General features: G+C 36.1%; 1 protein-coding gene across 3 annotated transcripts in view; it reads left to right on the top strand.

The window, feature by feature from the left end:
- The window catches only part of LOC150005966 (putative G protein-coupled receptor 75), a 147,274-nt gene extending 131,076 nt beyond the window's left edge, over positions 1–16,198 (top strand). For all 3 annotated transcript variants that reach the window (XM_090281289.1, XM_090281288.1, XM_090281287.1), the window contains 2 exons: positions 1,312–1,445; positions 15,883–16,198. In XM_090281289.1, the coding sequence (XP_090137415.1) occupies positions 1,312–1,445; positions 15,883–16,088 (340 nt within the window). In that variant the 3' untranslated portion in view covers positions 16,089–16,198. The remainder of the gene's footprint in view (positions 1–1,311; positions 1,446–15,882) is intronic.
- The last annotated feature ends 754 nt before the right edge of the window (positions 16,199–16,952 follow it).

Raw genomic sequence — 16,952 nt, 5'->3', positions numbered from 1 at the left:
TTTTACTGAAAGCTTCTTGAGAAATAAAATGTTTTCCCAAGGCATTTGTATAGCACCAAGTTCTTTGTTATATTAAAGTTTGCATTAGAGAATTAAGAATTTGGAAAATAATTTTTATACTCTAATCAGTAATTTTGAGAATATTTTGACCCTGAATTACAAAAAGTTGCCTTTGAGATGAGTATTACTCAGTTTCTTTTTTTTCCTTCTGTGTTTCCCCTTGGTTAGTCCTTGCTCATTAATACATCCAAAAACCAAACAAACAAACAAACAAACATGACCTTGGAAAGAATTTCTGTTTTTATAGTAATTACTAGAGGCTGTAGTCATTTTCTTTTTCTTCAGTGTGACAATAGGGAGCATCCCATTGAGTACAAGATGGGTAATCTTGTTAGAATGTGTCATTCTCTTGAGGCTTTGACTGAATTTCATGGCATCAGGCCTGCTGAAAATTCCAAACCAGTTGTAGTAATAGCAAACATTTATATAACATTTGGTAGTTTTAAAGTGTGTCTACTCTGTTTTCTCATGTTATTTTCACAGTTTATCCTCTGAAGTGGGCAGGTTAAGTATTATTCTCATTTCAGAGAACCAGGATCAAGGGCTTAAAGAATTTCAGCAACACGTTTCTAAGTGGAGATAGTACTAAAAATCAGAACTTTTCTTTGACTAGTGCTTATAAAATTTGGGACGGTCTCTTTTGGGTAGGTTAGTAGGAAATCTGAAATTACTTTGTCAAAATAGAGGGAGAACTGTTTGTCTTGAACACCTTTCAGATCTTAGAGACAAAGCTGGTTCTGGTACACACTTTAGAGCGGAATCTGTAATGCAGAAGGTTCTTGGAGGAGAACAGGTGTACATCACTGGGAGGTGGGCAGAAACTAACCATCTCTCCCATACACTTGGTTTAGGGGTGGCAGGCTTTATCCCTTTGGGACTGTTAAAGCAAGGTGAGCCAGTTTGGAGGAGATAATGGCAAATTCGCTGATGACACTGGTGCTGCCTCTGTCTTTTCTTGATATTGCTGCTCAAGAATGAGAAGGAAAGTTCCTACCCTCTTTAAGAGTAGAGATTCCTCTTTTCATCTCTGGGACTACTACCCACAGAGTCAATTCAGTTTCTCGTGGGAACTTGGAGTCAATTATTCATATCCACTGAACTTGCCTCTAGTAACATGAATATTTTCTATGCCCCGGTTTCCTGTCTGCCTTCCATTAAGGTGTTGTAAGAAGAGATATGTGGTGTTTGTTTTTAGGACAACTCCCTGATGTGTATTATGTCTGATGGTCTGTTAACATCTTGTTCATACAGGATTGACTCAGTCAGTGATGACACCCTGATCTTCACTTTGGAGTTTACTAATTGGAGGAGACTTCCTTCAACTGTTGAAAAGATGCTCTCTGCTCGTGCCTCAAACTCATCTTGGGATCTGCAGCAACATATTGGTAAGAAAGTACCGTTTTTAAACACATGTCACTACTTTTTCTTTTCTTCCTTCTCTAGCTGTGTTGTAATTTTCAGTATAAGAGTTGTCAGTGAACATACTAACTTGGGCATCATTTGCATTTTCTTTATGTGGAGAAAGGATGGAACTGTGAGGGGGGATCATAGTAATTTCCTTCCACAAAAATCATGTCTGATTTTATAAGTTTAGCCTAAGGAGCATGTGAAGAAAAGGATGTATTTACTAATATCCTTTTATTTTTAGTAAGTATTATATAAACAGAAGTGAGTTCTAAAAATTTGTTAGTGAATTATTTAGTTTGTCTGAAAAATGTTAAGTGTAGTTTTCCTTTTCAGGATATGCTTGTATTTGTGTTCTCTCTTAAATATTTTATCATTTCTAAAGGGAAGTATTGCCATCCTTTATTTCTACCTGTCCTTTCTGAGTGTACGCTGATATGTTGTTATAATATAGCTGTGGAGGTGAACTGTGTGAAAGTTCTGTGAATTGGTTGATACTTTATATGATTGTTTTCAAACAAATTCTCAGCTGACTCATTTATTAAAATGTTTTTAAGCTAATTTAAAAAATTAAAGAGCATGCAGTAGAAAATTTCACATAAGGAAACTAGTTTAAACTAAATATATGCAAAGTATTCCTATTGTGTTATTCAGATTTATTTTCCTTTAACTACATTTTGTTAACCAGATTATGTGTCTTAAGAAAATTATTTTTTCACTGCTACTTTTACATTAAATGTAACTCTGCATAAAATATGTTGAATAAGCTTTTAACAAGTGAACTTAATGCATATGTACAAATGTCTTATTTCTAGGAAAATTACATTTAAGTAAATTTTCTCATTCAAAAATAGACATTCAGGAAAATATGCTCTTGCACTGAGGCTTATTCAAACTGTTAGAGAGGTTTCTGTTGAAGAAAAAAGTAATCTGGAGCTCTGAGCCTTTTAGTACAGAATTTTGTTGGAAAACTCACTTGCATGCAATTCTTAATGTTGAGAATTGCACCTGCTTTTACTAAGTATTTATCTGCAGCAGTAGAGAACAATTACCTATTCAGAACAGACAGAATATGAGACAGTGGACTTGGGAACAAAATGTCAAAATAGGGAGCATACGCCAAATGAGAAAATTATTGCAGCGTATCAATTAGTAACGATATATGAGAGTTTATTCTGAAGACTAACATACAGCAAGTTTGTCCAGATGAAGGTAAAAATTGTGCATGAGTACATTTTGCTGTAATGAACTGACACCATTGGGTGCTTCTTGTTTAATTAGGCACCAGGTAGAGCTTGTGTAGGGTAATAATTATCATCTCTTAAAGATCATTTTATTTTGGCTGAAGATTTGCAAAAGCCTTTCTCAGAGGTATTAACATAACTAGTGCTTTTCTGGTCTATTTTTTCTAACCAAGACCTCTCTTCTCAGTTCCAGTCCCATATATCCAATGACCTTTTGGATCCTTCCACTTGTTATATGCCACATTTTGATTTATTCAGAATTTGAACTTGTCATATTTCCTACAACTCCTGCTGTTCCTTCTGTCTGTTTTCTGGTTCAGGAGGTGAGATGACTTGGGAGTGCTACGTACTAAGAGAGTGAGTTAATCCTGGCAGCTGTTTGTTTGTTTCATCCATAGCAGTGGTGTTCAACAAGGCTGACTTGGCCCCTTCCCCACCAAGAGAGATTTGGCAATGTCTGCAAAGTTTCTGGTGTCACAGTTGGTAGGGGTGCTATTGCCATCTAGTGGGTGGAAGCCAGACATGCTGCTAAACAGCCCTTGACAACAAAAAATTATCTGGCCCGAAATGTCGTCAGTGCTGAGGTTGTGAAATCCTGATCCACTCTTGTTGTCCAGTCTTAAGGCCTTTTATTCCTGTCTTGGAAAGACTTTTTAACCTTGTTTTTACAGCAAACTACTTAGGAAAGTGTATGCTTTCCTCCTAGTTATATTGGTGTTTCAGGGTCTTCTTCAGTGGCTCCTCCTCTGCAGATATAATGGGAGCAGTGACAATGCTGGGAGTACTCAGACTTGTCTTCAAGAACTTCTTTTTTTTTTCTAGTTAATCTTTATTGTATTTTTTTTTATTACCATTTAGTTCCCTTTTACCCCCCTACCCCCCCAAATCACACCATTGTCCATGTCCATGAGTCCTTTTTTCTTCAAAAACTTTTCTTGCATAAGAAAGGAAATGTATACCAGGTAAAATTTACTGACTGGTTACAGCTTTAATAACAATTATTTTTTGTTTTTCAATTCAGCTGACATTCAGGTTATTTTGTAATAGTTTCTGATATATAGCATATTTAATTACAATTTTTTTATCATGTGCCTAATGTATACTTCTTAAAAACATAAGTTTAACTACCACAGAGCAGTTGACTTAATTAAAAAGTTTGCCAAGGGGAAGGGTCTAGTCAAGGTACTAATGTAAGTGACCCATGGACATGGACAACAGGGTTGGGACTGACTGTGGGAGAGGGGGGGGTGGGCGGGGCAGGGGCGAACAAGGGGGGGAAGATGGGACAACTGTAATAGAACAACAATAAAAAATGGAAAAAAAATGTTAAAAAAAAATTTGCCAATCGCTGCCAACTGTCCAAGGTCAAGTCTAAGAAATTTAAGTTTTTATGGCTAAAAGCACTGGGCTTTAATTCATCTTGAAACGTTAATCATCAACTGTGTATAATTATATCAATAGTATTATGTGACTCTGGATCTACAAAAGACCCTAAAAAGTACCCTAGGAAACTCTTGATCTATTCATTTCAGCATTCCTCTCTTTGCTTTGTTCTATAAAGGGTTTAAGACAGTTTATAATTTAGATTATCATAAAACAGTAAACCAAATTAAAAGTGGAAGTGAATGAAAAATAAAGGTGTGGGTTGATATAAAATGGGGTGAGGGAAAGCATAGTATGTTAGTCTGAAACTCGTTAGGCTGTAAGTTTGGCTTGAGGTGAGCTCTCCCGTCATTGATAGTAGGTTACAGAGTTCATAAGAGACAACAAACTTAATTCTCAGTAGTAAAGATAATTTGGGCTGTTATAATGAACAGTGTCCTAGACAATATTTTCATAGTAGCCATGGTTCTTGGGGCTTTATTTTACCAATCTACAGTGTATGTGGAGTGTTGCTATCATACCAAAGTATAATTCAGTAAAAATCGTTCTTAAGTGATAAGCAGTGTGGTCCAGGTACTCAGGTCTCTGTTGCTATAACTTTACCAGGGCTAGATTTATAACATCTGGAGGAGTGATAACTCGTGTATCCTTTGAGCAATTTTCTTTAAATATTGTCTATTTCAACTTAATTTTTAACAACGGTAGTTAGCAATGAGTTCAAAATTATACTACCTGAGATGTATTAGAGTGCAGCTATTTTGTGTTGCAGATTGAGTTGAGAGCATATTTTTAAGAGATAGTTGATCTAAAAGTAGATGCAAAAGAAAAGTGAAAACTAAAGGTGTATCTGTCTTAGGATAAGTATTCTGTTGTGAAACATAAGGAACATTATGAGGACTCCTTAAATTTGATGGGCCAAGCGAGTATCCACAGTTTAAACCATAGTTTCCTTTGAAACTGAGTAGTGTTTCTAGTTTTGAGCAACGTGCTTTCCTCATGCCCTCTTCAAGATAAGCCAGTTGTGGTAAGTACACGAAGCTAACTGTACATGGCAACTTATTTTATGAGATTGTTATATTTATGGTGGATGATTGGGACATAACTACCAGAAACTAAATTTAGGTTTAGGAATAGTTGATCGATAATACTGTCTGGTAATAATTTTTTCCCACTTTTATTGAGATATTATTGACGTATAACATTGTGTAAATTTGAAGTGTACCTTCCTGGTAATAATTAACTAGAATTCCAACTGTCTACTCAAGTCATTTCTAGTTTAAGGTATGGTAGTCCCTCTCTATATCATGATTCACTTATCGCGGCCTCACTGTATCGCAGGATTTTAAAAAATATTAAATTTAATTATTTATCGTGGATTTTTCGCTGTATTGTGGGATTTTGTGGTACTGTATATGTATGTTGTTAAAGTTACGTAGGTTTAAGAGTGTAGAATAAATGTGAGGTTCCTACTTCGCGGGGGTGTCTAGAACGTAATACCCACGATAAGTGAGGGAATACTGTAATTAAAAAAATGGGTTTCTAAAAGAATACTTGTTTTTCTAAGCAAGATCATGTATCTTCTTCAAAAGTGGTATATCATTAAGTTACTTGTTAAAAAGGTGGGAGGGGTGGGCACAACCTTATTTCAGGCTCAAGGAGAATGGTAACTCCTTTGCTACTTTGGTTCTCATGGTAATGATAGGGTCCAGATTCTGCATGGACTCCAGGCAGAGTAAAATGGTTAAAAGTTGGAAGGAACTCTGGAATTACACAGACACCTTCACTACTTTCTGGCTATAGAGAAATTACTTGGTAGCTCTGAGCCTTGGATTCCTCAGTTACAAGAAGAGATAATAATAGTGCCTATCGCACATCATTTTTGCAATAGATTTTATCATTGTGGCAGACACAAACCTAAGTTAACTGAGTACCATTTTTATTTTCTTAGAAACACAGAAAGACTGCATTTTTCAATCTTGTTTGTCTTGTGCCTGGTTTTAGTGATGAAAGCATAGACCACTGGGTATGAGTTCACTATGCTCTCACTTCCCTGGCTGGAAAGTCGTAGTTGAGGTGGCCAAGACACAAGATGAAAGTAGCTTGAAACGCCATGTGACTTCTTTAACACACCCGAGCTGAAGAACCACCTGACTTCAAGACGATTTTTGCATGAGCAACAACTAAACCTTTGTTGTATTAAGACACTGGTTTTTAGGATTTATATGTTGTCACAGCTCAGCATAGCTTATAACTAAGCTCACCTATAGCCAAATCCTGTCCCAGGGCCAATGACCAAGGAAAGGTTAATAAAAGCTACATATAACGGGTATTTATCGACATGCTCTGTGATGGAGTAGCTCAACTCAGACCTACCTGTTTCTTATTTAAACATTAATTTGCAAAACCCCCACTTGCGGTTTTTTTCTTTATGTCTTTAAAGATATTATGTATTTATTTTTAGAGAAAGGGGAGGGGAGGGGAGGGAAAAAGAGAGGGAGAGAAACATCAGTGTGTGGCTGCCTCTTGTGCGCCCCCAACTGGGGACCTGGCCCATGACTTAGGCATGTGCCCTGGCTGGAATTGAACCAGCGACTCTTTGGTTTGCAGGCTGGTGCTCAATCTACTGAGCCATAGCGGACAAGGTCCAACTTGCAGTTTTTAGATAAAATATTCAATTAAATTGAAAAGTTTGGTGGGGACTGAGGACATATGGGGAGTAAAGAGTTGCCTTTTTGAAACTAATGGATAAATGATTTGTTGTATATACTTACAGGTACTGTGCCTATAGAATTAATAAAGGTAAATATTTGGTGAGACTCAGAGCCCACTTTCACGATGATTTTTAACTCTAGTATTTCTTCTGGATGCTATTAATCTGAATGAGGATGAGGCACTGTCACTAAGATCCCAATCAGTAAGTACCTTTCATCTTCAAAAACGAAACATGTGATCTATTTGTAGAGCAGGAAACTTTTTAAAAAGATTTTATTTATTTATTTTTAGAGAAAGGAGAAGGAAGGGAGAAAGAGAGGGAGAGAAACAGTGATGTGAGAGAGAAATATTGATTGCCCCAACCCAGACTGGACCTGCCACCCAGGCACGTGCCCTGACTGAGAATCGAACCGACGACCTTTCGCTTTGCAGGCTGACACTACAAACTGAGCCATGCCAATCAGAGTGATCAGAAAGCTTTTGACCTCTCAGATGCCAGTCATGCTGTGGACCTTCACAGCTTCAGCAGAATCATGCTTTCATTAATAGTGCCCTGCAGACTGCCCTTGTTGTTAGATTTAAGAGCCAGACTTAGTTTTATATTTTTAATGAAAAATTTATATTTAACATTTTGTTAAGGTTTCATCTACCCATTTATAATTTTAGATTCACACAGTCTCTTACTTATCCAAGTGGTTTTTTTTTTTCTTTTGTAGATGTTGTGTTAGTGGGGAAATCCTTACTAATCTAGGAGCTGATGGGTTGCCTGCACGTTTGCTAGGACATTTTGTTGTGGAAGCTGTTTTCATGTTGTCAGCAGTCTGTTGGTAAGCCAAGAGAAGAAAATTTGAAAGCCTATCATACTCTTCCCGGATATGCACTATATTGGATATGTGTGCTGGCAGGCAGGCCCCTGGAGCAGCTATATCCCAATCAAAACAACAAAAAATTATTTTCCAGATCCCAAATATCTATTTTAAGGTGGAAAGGCAATGAGGACAGAGCATTAGCTTCTGATAACTTTATTTGATAACATTTAACCACACAGTTTATAATTTCAGTCCTAAATGTAGACCCCAGACAGAAGTTTCAGTAAACAGAAGCTATCATGTATTTCTATAGGTGGGCAGTTACTAATCTAGATGTGTATATCCATTAATTTTCCATCAGTGGATTCTTTAATTACATGTCAGCTATGTATCAGATACTGATTTAGAATCTATGAACAAAAAACAAAGTGAGCATAGTTCTTTAACCAGTGCAGTGACTAAAAGGGAATGATGCAGGGTCATGGCAGAATTTTCTTTTTGTTTATAGGATAAGGGAGGCTGAACACATTTCATAGATTAAGGAGCCTCCGTTTGTAAATAAATAAGGAAGTAAATAAATAAATTTAAAAAAGAAACCAACACACACACAAACATTAAAAGATTTGGAGATAGGCCCTCAATGGCATGGCTCAGAGGGTTGGGCATCCTCCTGCTAATCACAAGGTTGCTGGGTTTGATTTCCAGTCCGGGCACATGCCTGGGTTGCAGGCAGACCCTGGTTGGGGTATGCTGTGAGAGGCATTTGGTTGATGTTACTCTCCCTCTCTGTCTCCCTCCTTGCCCTCTTTCTAAAAATAAATAAATGAAATCTTAAAAAAATAAAAAAATAAAAATAAATAAAAAAGGATTCGGAGATAGCCCTGGCTGATGTGGTTCAGTTGATTGGACATCATTCTGTAAACCAAAAGTCACAGGTTCAATTCCTGATCAGGAAGTGTGAGTGGGTTGCAGGTTTGGTTCCCATTCGGGGTATGTGCAAGAAGCAACCGATGGATGTTTCTCTCCCTCTTTTTCTCCCTCACTTTCCCCATCTCTAGAATCAATAAAAGAAAACAGATAATGAAAACAAAATGGAGATAAAAGCAATAATTCATGTAATGAAATTTCAGTTAGGTCAGAGGGAGATGTGATTAACCTCAAATAGGCCCATTTGTTTTAGAAGGAGAAGAGAGATGAGGGTGGTTGGGTACAAGTAAATGTACAGTTTGAGGATTTGAAGCTCAGAGAAAGATCCTAGAACACCTTTGGCTTTTACTTTGAAGTAGGAGGTAAAATTTTGCTCAGAAGGAGGTTGAAGCAAGTTGGGTAAGGGACTTGATGATTTAGAATGGTTGTTTTTGGAAACCAGTGAAAAGATTTGCTTAGCAACCCTGTGGGCCTGGTGGAGGTGGGAAGTGGTACTAACTTATGTGGTTATATGATTATGATTACTTTTTTCCTCAGCATTCCTTTGCTTTCTCTGTTTTGGGGTACAGAAGGAAAATGGTTAGGTTGATCTTAGGAGTTGTCAGAGCAGGTATAGAATTGTGATGATAAAGTAAAACAACAGAAGTGATGGGCCCATTGAATTCAGTCTGGTTAGGAAAAGAAATGAGAAAGGAAAGGGATCTCACAGACCAGATGGCAGGAGGATTCCGGGGACCTGAGGTCTTCATGAGACTAAAGATTGGGTGTAGTGGCAGAAAGGGAGAGCAACTCTGGAAGGATAGGAAGTGATATGTGTTGTAATTTAAAGACAGAAAATCATGGGTCTGAAGATGGTGCAGAAGCTCTGTGAGAAGTATAGTTGCCATCTTAGACCTGTGATAGGTGTGGAAAAGTGTGGAAGAACAAGAAATGTCTATTGAATAATTGGTTAAGTAAGTAATTTCCTTGGGAAGATCAGGCTTCTCTGAGGACAAGAGGTGGAGAGTGTGTGTTCTGTATAGTGTTCTAGATGTAGGCCAATTTATTTATTGTAGAATAGGGGTTTCTGAGAACTTTATGGAAAGGTTTTAGAGGGAGTTAAAATTTGCTTGATAATATTGAGCCTTTTTTTTTTTTTCCCATGAGACTGCTGTGGTATTCCCTAAACAATTTAGGGAAATGAAAAATTTATTTTTATTTTCTGAGAGATTCTGAGACCATGATTTATTCTTTCATTTGATAATCACAGGATATGCTTAGGCTATATGATTTTACATAATTTTCAAGTATCCCAGACTTTAGAGAGGCATCCTAAAGGTGGGAGAGAGGAAGGTGATGTTGCTTATCAACGATTGAGTTCCCTTTCATTTGATCTCTCTTTAACAGTGAGGTTGTAGTTGTAAGAATTGAGCTTTCTTTCTTTTTCCCCACCATGTAGCACACATACCTTGTACCTACGAATCCATATGGGTTAGGTCAGTGCTTCCAAAGTGGGGTGCATGGGGGTTGATCATGAAATCACACTTGTGGTGTGCTTTAGTGTCTTTAATTCAGTGTGATTGTTCAGTGGACCTATGATTGTATCATCCAGTTTTATCTTAAGCAATTCTCAAAAATTGGTAAAGCAGCTTAAAAATATTTCTGCAAAGAAATAGTGTTTTGTGTAGATAATACGGTACAAGTACAACTGAACCAACAAAATAATCATAGATCTGCACTCCTATTCTTTATTAAATAGCCATGTTATGTGCTAAAATGGCAACCAACTAATCTGACCTGACAAGAAGTTTAGAAGCATAGAGAAAAATATTTAAAATATAGTTCACCCTTACTGATATTAACACTGAGCCTGACCTTAGGATGAAGTGTGTCTTGAGATATTCCATAATTTAAAAAATCATAATCAGTAAGACACTGTAATCTTAAGCATCCAGAACATGAAGACAAACTCTGTGACTTTTTCATCAATGTTTAAGTCATATGATGCTCAATGCATTATTTTTACAAAATTTACTAAGCATAAGTAGTTAGAATTCTTAAGTTTTTTTATTCAGTAATGAAAAGACAAAAAGTCACATACCATTGAGGAAACATGTTCTTGCTGCCACTGTAAAACTGGCTAATACAATAATGAGGATAAGGTAAAATACGTTCCTTGTTAGCAAACATTATTGAAAGAAGCATGGAAAACCTTGCTAAAGAGTTAAAGAAAATATTGAAAAAAAAAAACAAAAAAAACCCCTGCAGGTAGAAAGTATGGTATACTAATTTGGAAGAGGATATATAATATTTATAACATGTCTCAGGTTAGAGTATTTGTTAAGATTGTGTTTCATTAAGAAAACAGTTACTTTTCTGAGGGCCACTAAAGGAAATATATTATCAGAAAGGCTGTATTTGCCACGGTTACGACTTTATAGAAAAATGTTTTTTGGAAAAGCCATGTAAGAATTATTTACATTTCAGTAAAAGTAAGGAAATGGATATAGCATCATACATAAAGCGAGTTTATTGCATCAGTAATAGGCTAATACAGGAAACCAAACGAGTTAAAACCAGAATTGCATGAAGTAATAATGTTGTAAATAATTTTATAAAAATATGACCTTTAAAATGTATTAGAGTCTTTGTAATACTTTATAATGAGATAGGAGAGACCATGTTTATGCATAGAGAGGCTTGTTCATTATCTTGTGACATAATATATAAAAGAATCCTTGAACTTAAAGATGAATTATGTACTTTTCTTTTATGAATATACAGTGATTCCAGTTATCTTAACCTTTTTTTTCTTGGTGAAAAATAGCTGTCAGTAGTATGAAACCTAGTAAATATTTTCTAAAAATGTTATTGATTTAAGGTAAGAATAATACTTTAACTGATTTCTGAAAGCAACTTTGCTATGGGGATGATTTTGAAAACAGATGCTGGGAAATATTTCTACAGTTATTGTTATTTTCTTGCCAAAACCAATGTGTACCACCTAGAAAAACTCATATTGACACATTTGAAATACTTGGAAACAGTTTCCATGGGTTTTGAATGCTTTTCATAAAAATGTAAAAAAGTGTCTACCTTTTACTTTCTAAGTAGCTTATCAGCTTATTGATAGCAAGAACAATAGAAATATACCAGATGAATTTTGATGAAAACTTTTGCATAATTGATAGATGGGATAGGATAGCGTCTTGCTTAGTTCAGCTAAGCCATGATATATTCCTCCCATTTGGAATGCTTTTGTAAGATATTTTTTTCAGCTGTATCAGCCCTTATAACCAAGTATAACAATAAACTGGACCTAGAACCAAATTTTGGAATCGCCAAATCACTAAGATTTAAATTAAAGCTTATTTAATCACTTTGCCCTTAAGATATTAATATTTTTAGTAAAAGCAAAAGTAGATTTTTATACCTTTAGTAAATAAATTATTTAAAATGTATATCTTATTTTATTTTAGCTTTTAATTTTTTTTATAGTGCAAATAATATTTAATAGTATACACAAAATTTGTGTAAGTGAATAGTCACGCATTGTGGGTAGTGTACTCAAAGGCTTTTCACTAATTGCTTGTGCTGTCAAAACATTTGGAGATCACTAGATTAGGTTTAGTGATCTAATTTTGTATGATATTTTATAATTTATAAAATGCTTCTGTTAATGGGTTCTAACTTGAACCTCATCGAGAACCTTTTGATGCCCATTTTATGGAGGAGGAACTGAGGGTCAGGGATTTCAGTGGCTTGCCCAGTGTTGCACAGTTAGTAGTGGCTCCTCAACTCCAGCACAGGTCTTACTACTGGATGGTGTTCTTTCCATTTATTCCATTCCTCGCTGTTCTGTCATTCTTCAGCTTTTGATTTCCTGCTCTAACCTATTATTTATTTTTCAGAGCGGTCACGTAGTTGCTTTTTGTAGTTTGTCTACAGTTTCTAGTTGTAATCAGTTGGAGAGAGAGGTGGTACAAGTAAAATCAGAAAGGTTGGGAACAAAAGGATGGAAGCTGGTCAGAAAGATAATACGTTAATGATTAAGATATAAATTGCAGTAGATTGCCCAGAATTCAAATGAATACATTTGATGTGGGAAGCCATGCAAAGGAACCACAGGAATACAGTTCAGGCAGATAGATCATTTGAATATTGGTATGAGGGCGGGCTAGAGATGCCTGGTTGTGGGAAATATAGGTAGTGGGTATGTGTGTGTACATGTAGTTCTGTGCTATACTGAAGTTGGCATTAAATGGACTGCAGGGGAAGAGGGGTATAAGGAGACTAAATGGTAATGGAAAAAAATACAATAAAGGGAATTTAATTTTTAAAAAATTGAGGGGTTTATTTTGATCATTGTTTTGATTTTAATAAAACTCCCTGTAACAAGTAGCCTATTTGGATTGTTCTGTCAGTACATACAACAGAATGGACAAAATTGAAGAACTCTATATGGGAATGAGAGTTAAAGATTGCTTGTCTGTTAGATCTATAGTTAACTAGGTTTAACATGCTAAATTGAAAATGATTGGGTCAGAAGGTCACTTAAAAGTATAGCATGGTTTCAGACATCATTTTCTATGCTGTGATCAGTGCTACAGTCCAGGAAGAGAGTGATTTATTTAACAAATTGAAATTTGATTTTAATAGGTTTTCATGAAAGTATGTTTTTCATACAGTAAATTCAGGGCATGGCTTGATCTTCTCTCAGCCTTGTGGCAACACATCTGGAAATACTACGCATCACTAAAACTTTCACAGGAATTTTGCATGCTTTGAAATACCGCATATGTGATTATAAAATTTGCTTAGATTCACTGGCATAATAAACTAGGATGGCACTGATGGGTATATTATTGTCTGTGTAATAATCTACAGATGAAAGACTTCTTCAGTTCAAATGCGTATGGTTCTTACCTCTAATTCTTCAACAGTCCAGTAATCTGTTGCGCTTATGGGGAGGAAATCAAAATGGTGCAATTAAAATTGGAACCAATATTTGAAATAACTATACTCTTTTTCTTTTTATTATTATTATTAAATGAAAAGGCCTTCTGAAAGTTTCTGTGTTTTAGAAGATGTTAGAGAATCATTTTAGGCTTATCACAGTTTAAAGAACATTAGACTTGGAGTCACAGCACTTGGATCTGATATCAGTTATGTTGTTGATTGACAGGGTAAACATGGGCTGGTTATTTAAGCTTCCCATAACAATGTGGACTGGTCCGATTTGGCTTCATTGCAAATGACTAAGCTTCCGCATATGTATTAGCAAACAAACAGTTTATTTAGCTTTAAAGTTAGGGCTACAGTGGTATAGTCAGATGGTCTGGAAAGGCTTGTCAGTGCCGCAGAGGCTGTGGGGCAGCCAGAGGAACTCTCCTCAGTCAGCCTGAGGAGTGTGTAAGCGTAGTCTGTCAAATCAGAAAAGCTGGAGAAGCGTTACGGATCGATCCCTTATCCCTGATTGAGCAGCTCTCCTCCGGGTCGCCGAGCCATCTACATTAACAAGAATGTGCAGAATGAAGAGATGTCAGTTGAATAAGACGCATATAAAACTCCGACAGAACATAAGTAAAAATTCTCTTAACCCGTGCACTTGTCAATTCCTCTATCAGTTCCATCTAACTGTGCCCTTGGCATGCTCAGTGTTTGCCAACATACTTCTTCCCCTGCCAGTTTTGTTGTGTACTTAACAAGAATCAGTTATGCTCATTCCAAAATTTTTATTACATTTGTGCATACTCAGTGACATTAGGACCAATTGTTGTTCCTGATCTTATTGGGTAAGAAGGCTTATTTATATGTAATAGCTGAACATAGTCAACCTACTTGTGGGAGTTGAACATGCTTACTCCTTTGGGAAGTGGGGTGTGGGTTGCAATTTGGGTATGCTCTCCATATGTATTCCTGCTAATCCCTCCAGGGCTCCCTTTACCTGTGTTTTCCCATCTTAGAAGCAAGAATGATGATTCTTCCTTTTAGTTTACAGAACAGGGTAAAGTTTAAACATATATGAATATGAAAACACTGGAAATAAATGTGCCATATATTATAGATGCTGTACTGTTACTTATAATGGGGAGTCTATGACTCATGGTTTAAGAAAATATTCTTCTTTTCTTAGACTCAGGTTTTTGTACAAAATCAGTTAATTCTTATATTTTCCGTATTTGGCATTTAGAAAAACTGTGGTTTGAGGAATTTCCCAGACTCGGAATAAACTAAACTAAACGTAAACCAATATGCTTAAACTAAATTGTAATATGTGATGGGGTAACTTCATTGGTTTAGAAGGCATTGAAGATGTTAGAGAATAAGTATGCCTCAGGCCTTAGGGGGTATTAGGGTTTAAGGAATTCAAGACTTGGAGTCAGACCAGCTGGTATGGTATCAGTGGGGTTCTTGATACTATTTGTCTTTGTTGCTGTGATCCTGGTCTGTTATTGTTACATTTCATGGGGATTTATACAAGATTTATCGGACTAATAAAAGGCGTTACATTTCATTCACATAAAACCACTATCTGCTTTGAGTACTCTCAGTTTTTATGGACATTAGTTTCTTTAGTTAAGACTTGTCATCTTGGAAAATGAAACTACTATTGTATGATTCTTAATCAAATGCGTGTGGACTATCCTTTAATTGGTAGTTAGCTTTTGGCAGCATTTGTCTAGTGTGTGTGCATGCACATGTATGTTTTGGGGTCAGAGGCACTTGAGTTTGAATCCTCGCTCTACCACGTATTAGATGTATAACCTTTGGAAAGTTACTTAAACCTGTTTTTAAACCTCTGTTTTCTCATCTCTATAAAATCATGGTAATATATACCTTGTAGGGTAATGAAGATGAAAAGAGAATGTGGGTGAAGTGTATGGGCATATGGCACGGTAGTCTCTCTGTGTCCATTTAAAAATTTTATTTTATGTCATGGATAAGAAGAGGAAAACTTTTGTAAGCTCCACATTTATTTACTTCATGTGTTAGGTCTGGAGACCATTGGCAAAGAAACAGATTAAAGAGGGGTGTAACATATGCTGCTGTGAGCTATCATTTCTAAAGTTAATTCATCCTTTTCTTAAGTAACAACTAGTATTTCCAGATCTTTAGAATTTGAGCATTTAATTTTACATGGCCCCGGTACTGACTTTGAATATGTGACCAACAAGTGGAGGGAGAGGATCCAGATGAAAGCTATAAAACAAAGTTTATTATGGTCATCTGGCCCAAGTAATCTTTCAAAAGTAAGTCTAAGTAACATATCACTTCTCTTTTACTGCACAGAGATGGAGGGGGAAAAGCATTTACCTTAACATTTAAATTTTTCATCTTTCTTTTTTGATTTGTTTCTGCAGCCACTGTCCCATCCCTGACCCACCTTTGTCGCTTGGAAATTCGGTCCAGACTGAAACCAGAACACCTACGATCTGACAGTTTTATCTGTCAGTTGCCACTTCCCACAAGCCTCCATAATTATTTGCTGTATGCAGAGGTTCTGAGGATGAATGAGGTTCCCGAACTGGCAGTTATTCAAGATGGAGAAACCAGCGAAACTACGTAACACACCTTATGTCTTACTCTGAAACCACCAGGACTAAGAGCCATGGAGTGCAAAGTCTTCATGATTTTATAGTCACGAAAGATGATTTTTGTTTGAGTGGTTGGTTAGGCCTTTTTTTTTTGGGGGGGGTGTTAGTTTAATGCAACTGGAGGCTTCCTGATAAAAAATTCTGTCAACCCCATTTACATTAATTACTTTATTGCAGTTTCATCACCAGTACATTTTATGTTGTGATATTTAATCATTTTTTGCTTTAGTCTGTTAATGAACTGTGATGCTGCTCCTAGTGCTACACATGGCATTTTCCCACCTATGATTATTGTTTATCTAGAGCTAGAAGCTTAGGATGGAATGCATAACACTTGACTGGAAATGTACACACAGTGGGATCGAATCTACTATTATCATTATTTTATTTGAGGTTGAGTATGTCCTTTGTTTATAAAAGAATTATTTAATATTTTGTTCTTATTTCTTAATTTAGTCACTTCTATGAAGAATTGATATTCATTGGCTTTTCATAGGTAAACTCAGGAGAATCCTTTTAAAAGAGAATATAGAAAATGAATTATTTTGCTGTTTTTTTTTTCTTTTTCTTTTTCAGTTCCTTAATACTCTCTTTGGCTAAAAAAGACTAATTCTGCAAAGGCAAGAACAGACCTAAACTCAAAGATATTATCAGTTGAAAAACAAAATTAGGTTGTTATTGGGATAAATGAGCATTTTGTCACATTTAGAATACTAATCAGGAGATTGAAAGGGGCAGAATGGTTCGTATTCCTGAGTTACTTAATATCAAATGTAAACATTCAAGAGCCATTCAGCCTCTAAATCAAAGGGCAGCTTTAATCCTGTGAAGCAAGA

This window comes from Furipterus horrens, unplaced genomic scaffold, assembly GCF_987537825.1.
Source record: "Furipterus horrens unplaced genomic scaffold, mFurHor1.1.pri manual_scaffold_6, whole genome shotgun sequence".
NCBI lineage: Eukaryota > Metazoa > Chordata > Mammalia > Chiroptera > Furipteridae > Furipterus > Furipterus horrens.
Note: the sequence above shows the minus strand (reverse complement) of the source record. Positions and strands in the feature narration are given on the sequence as shown.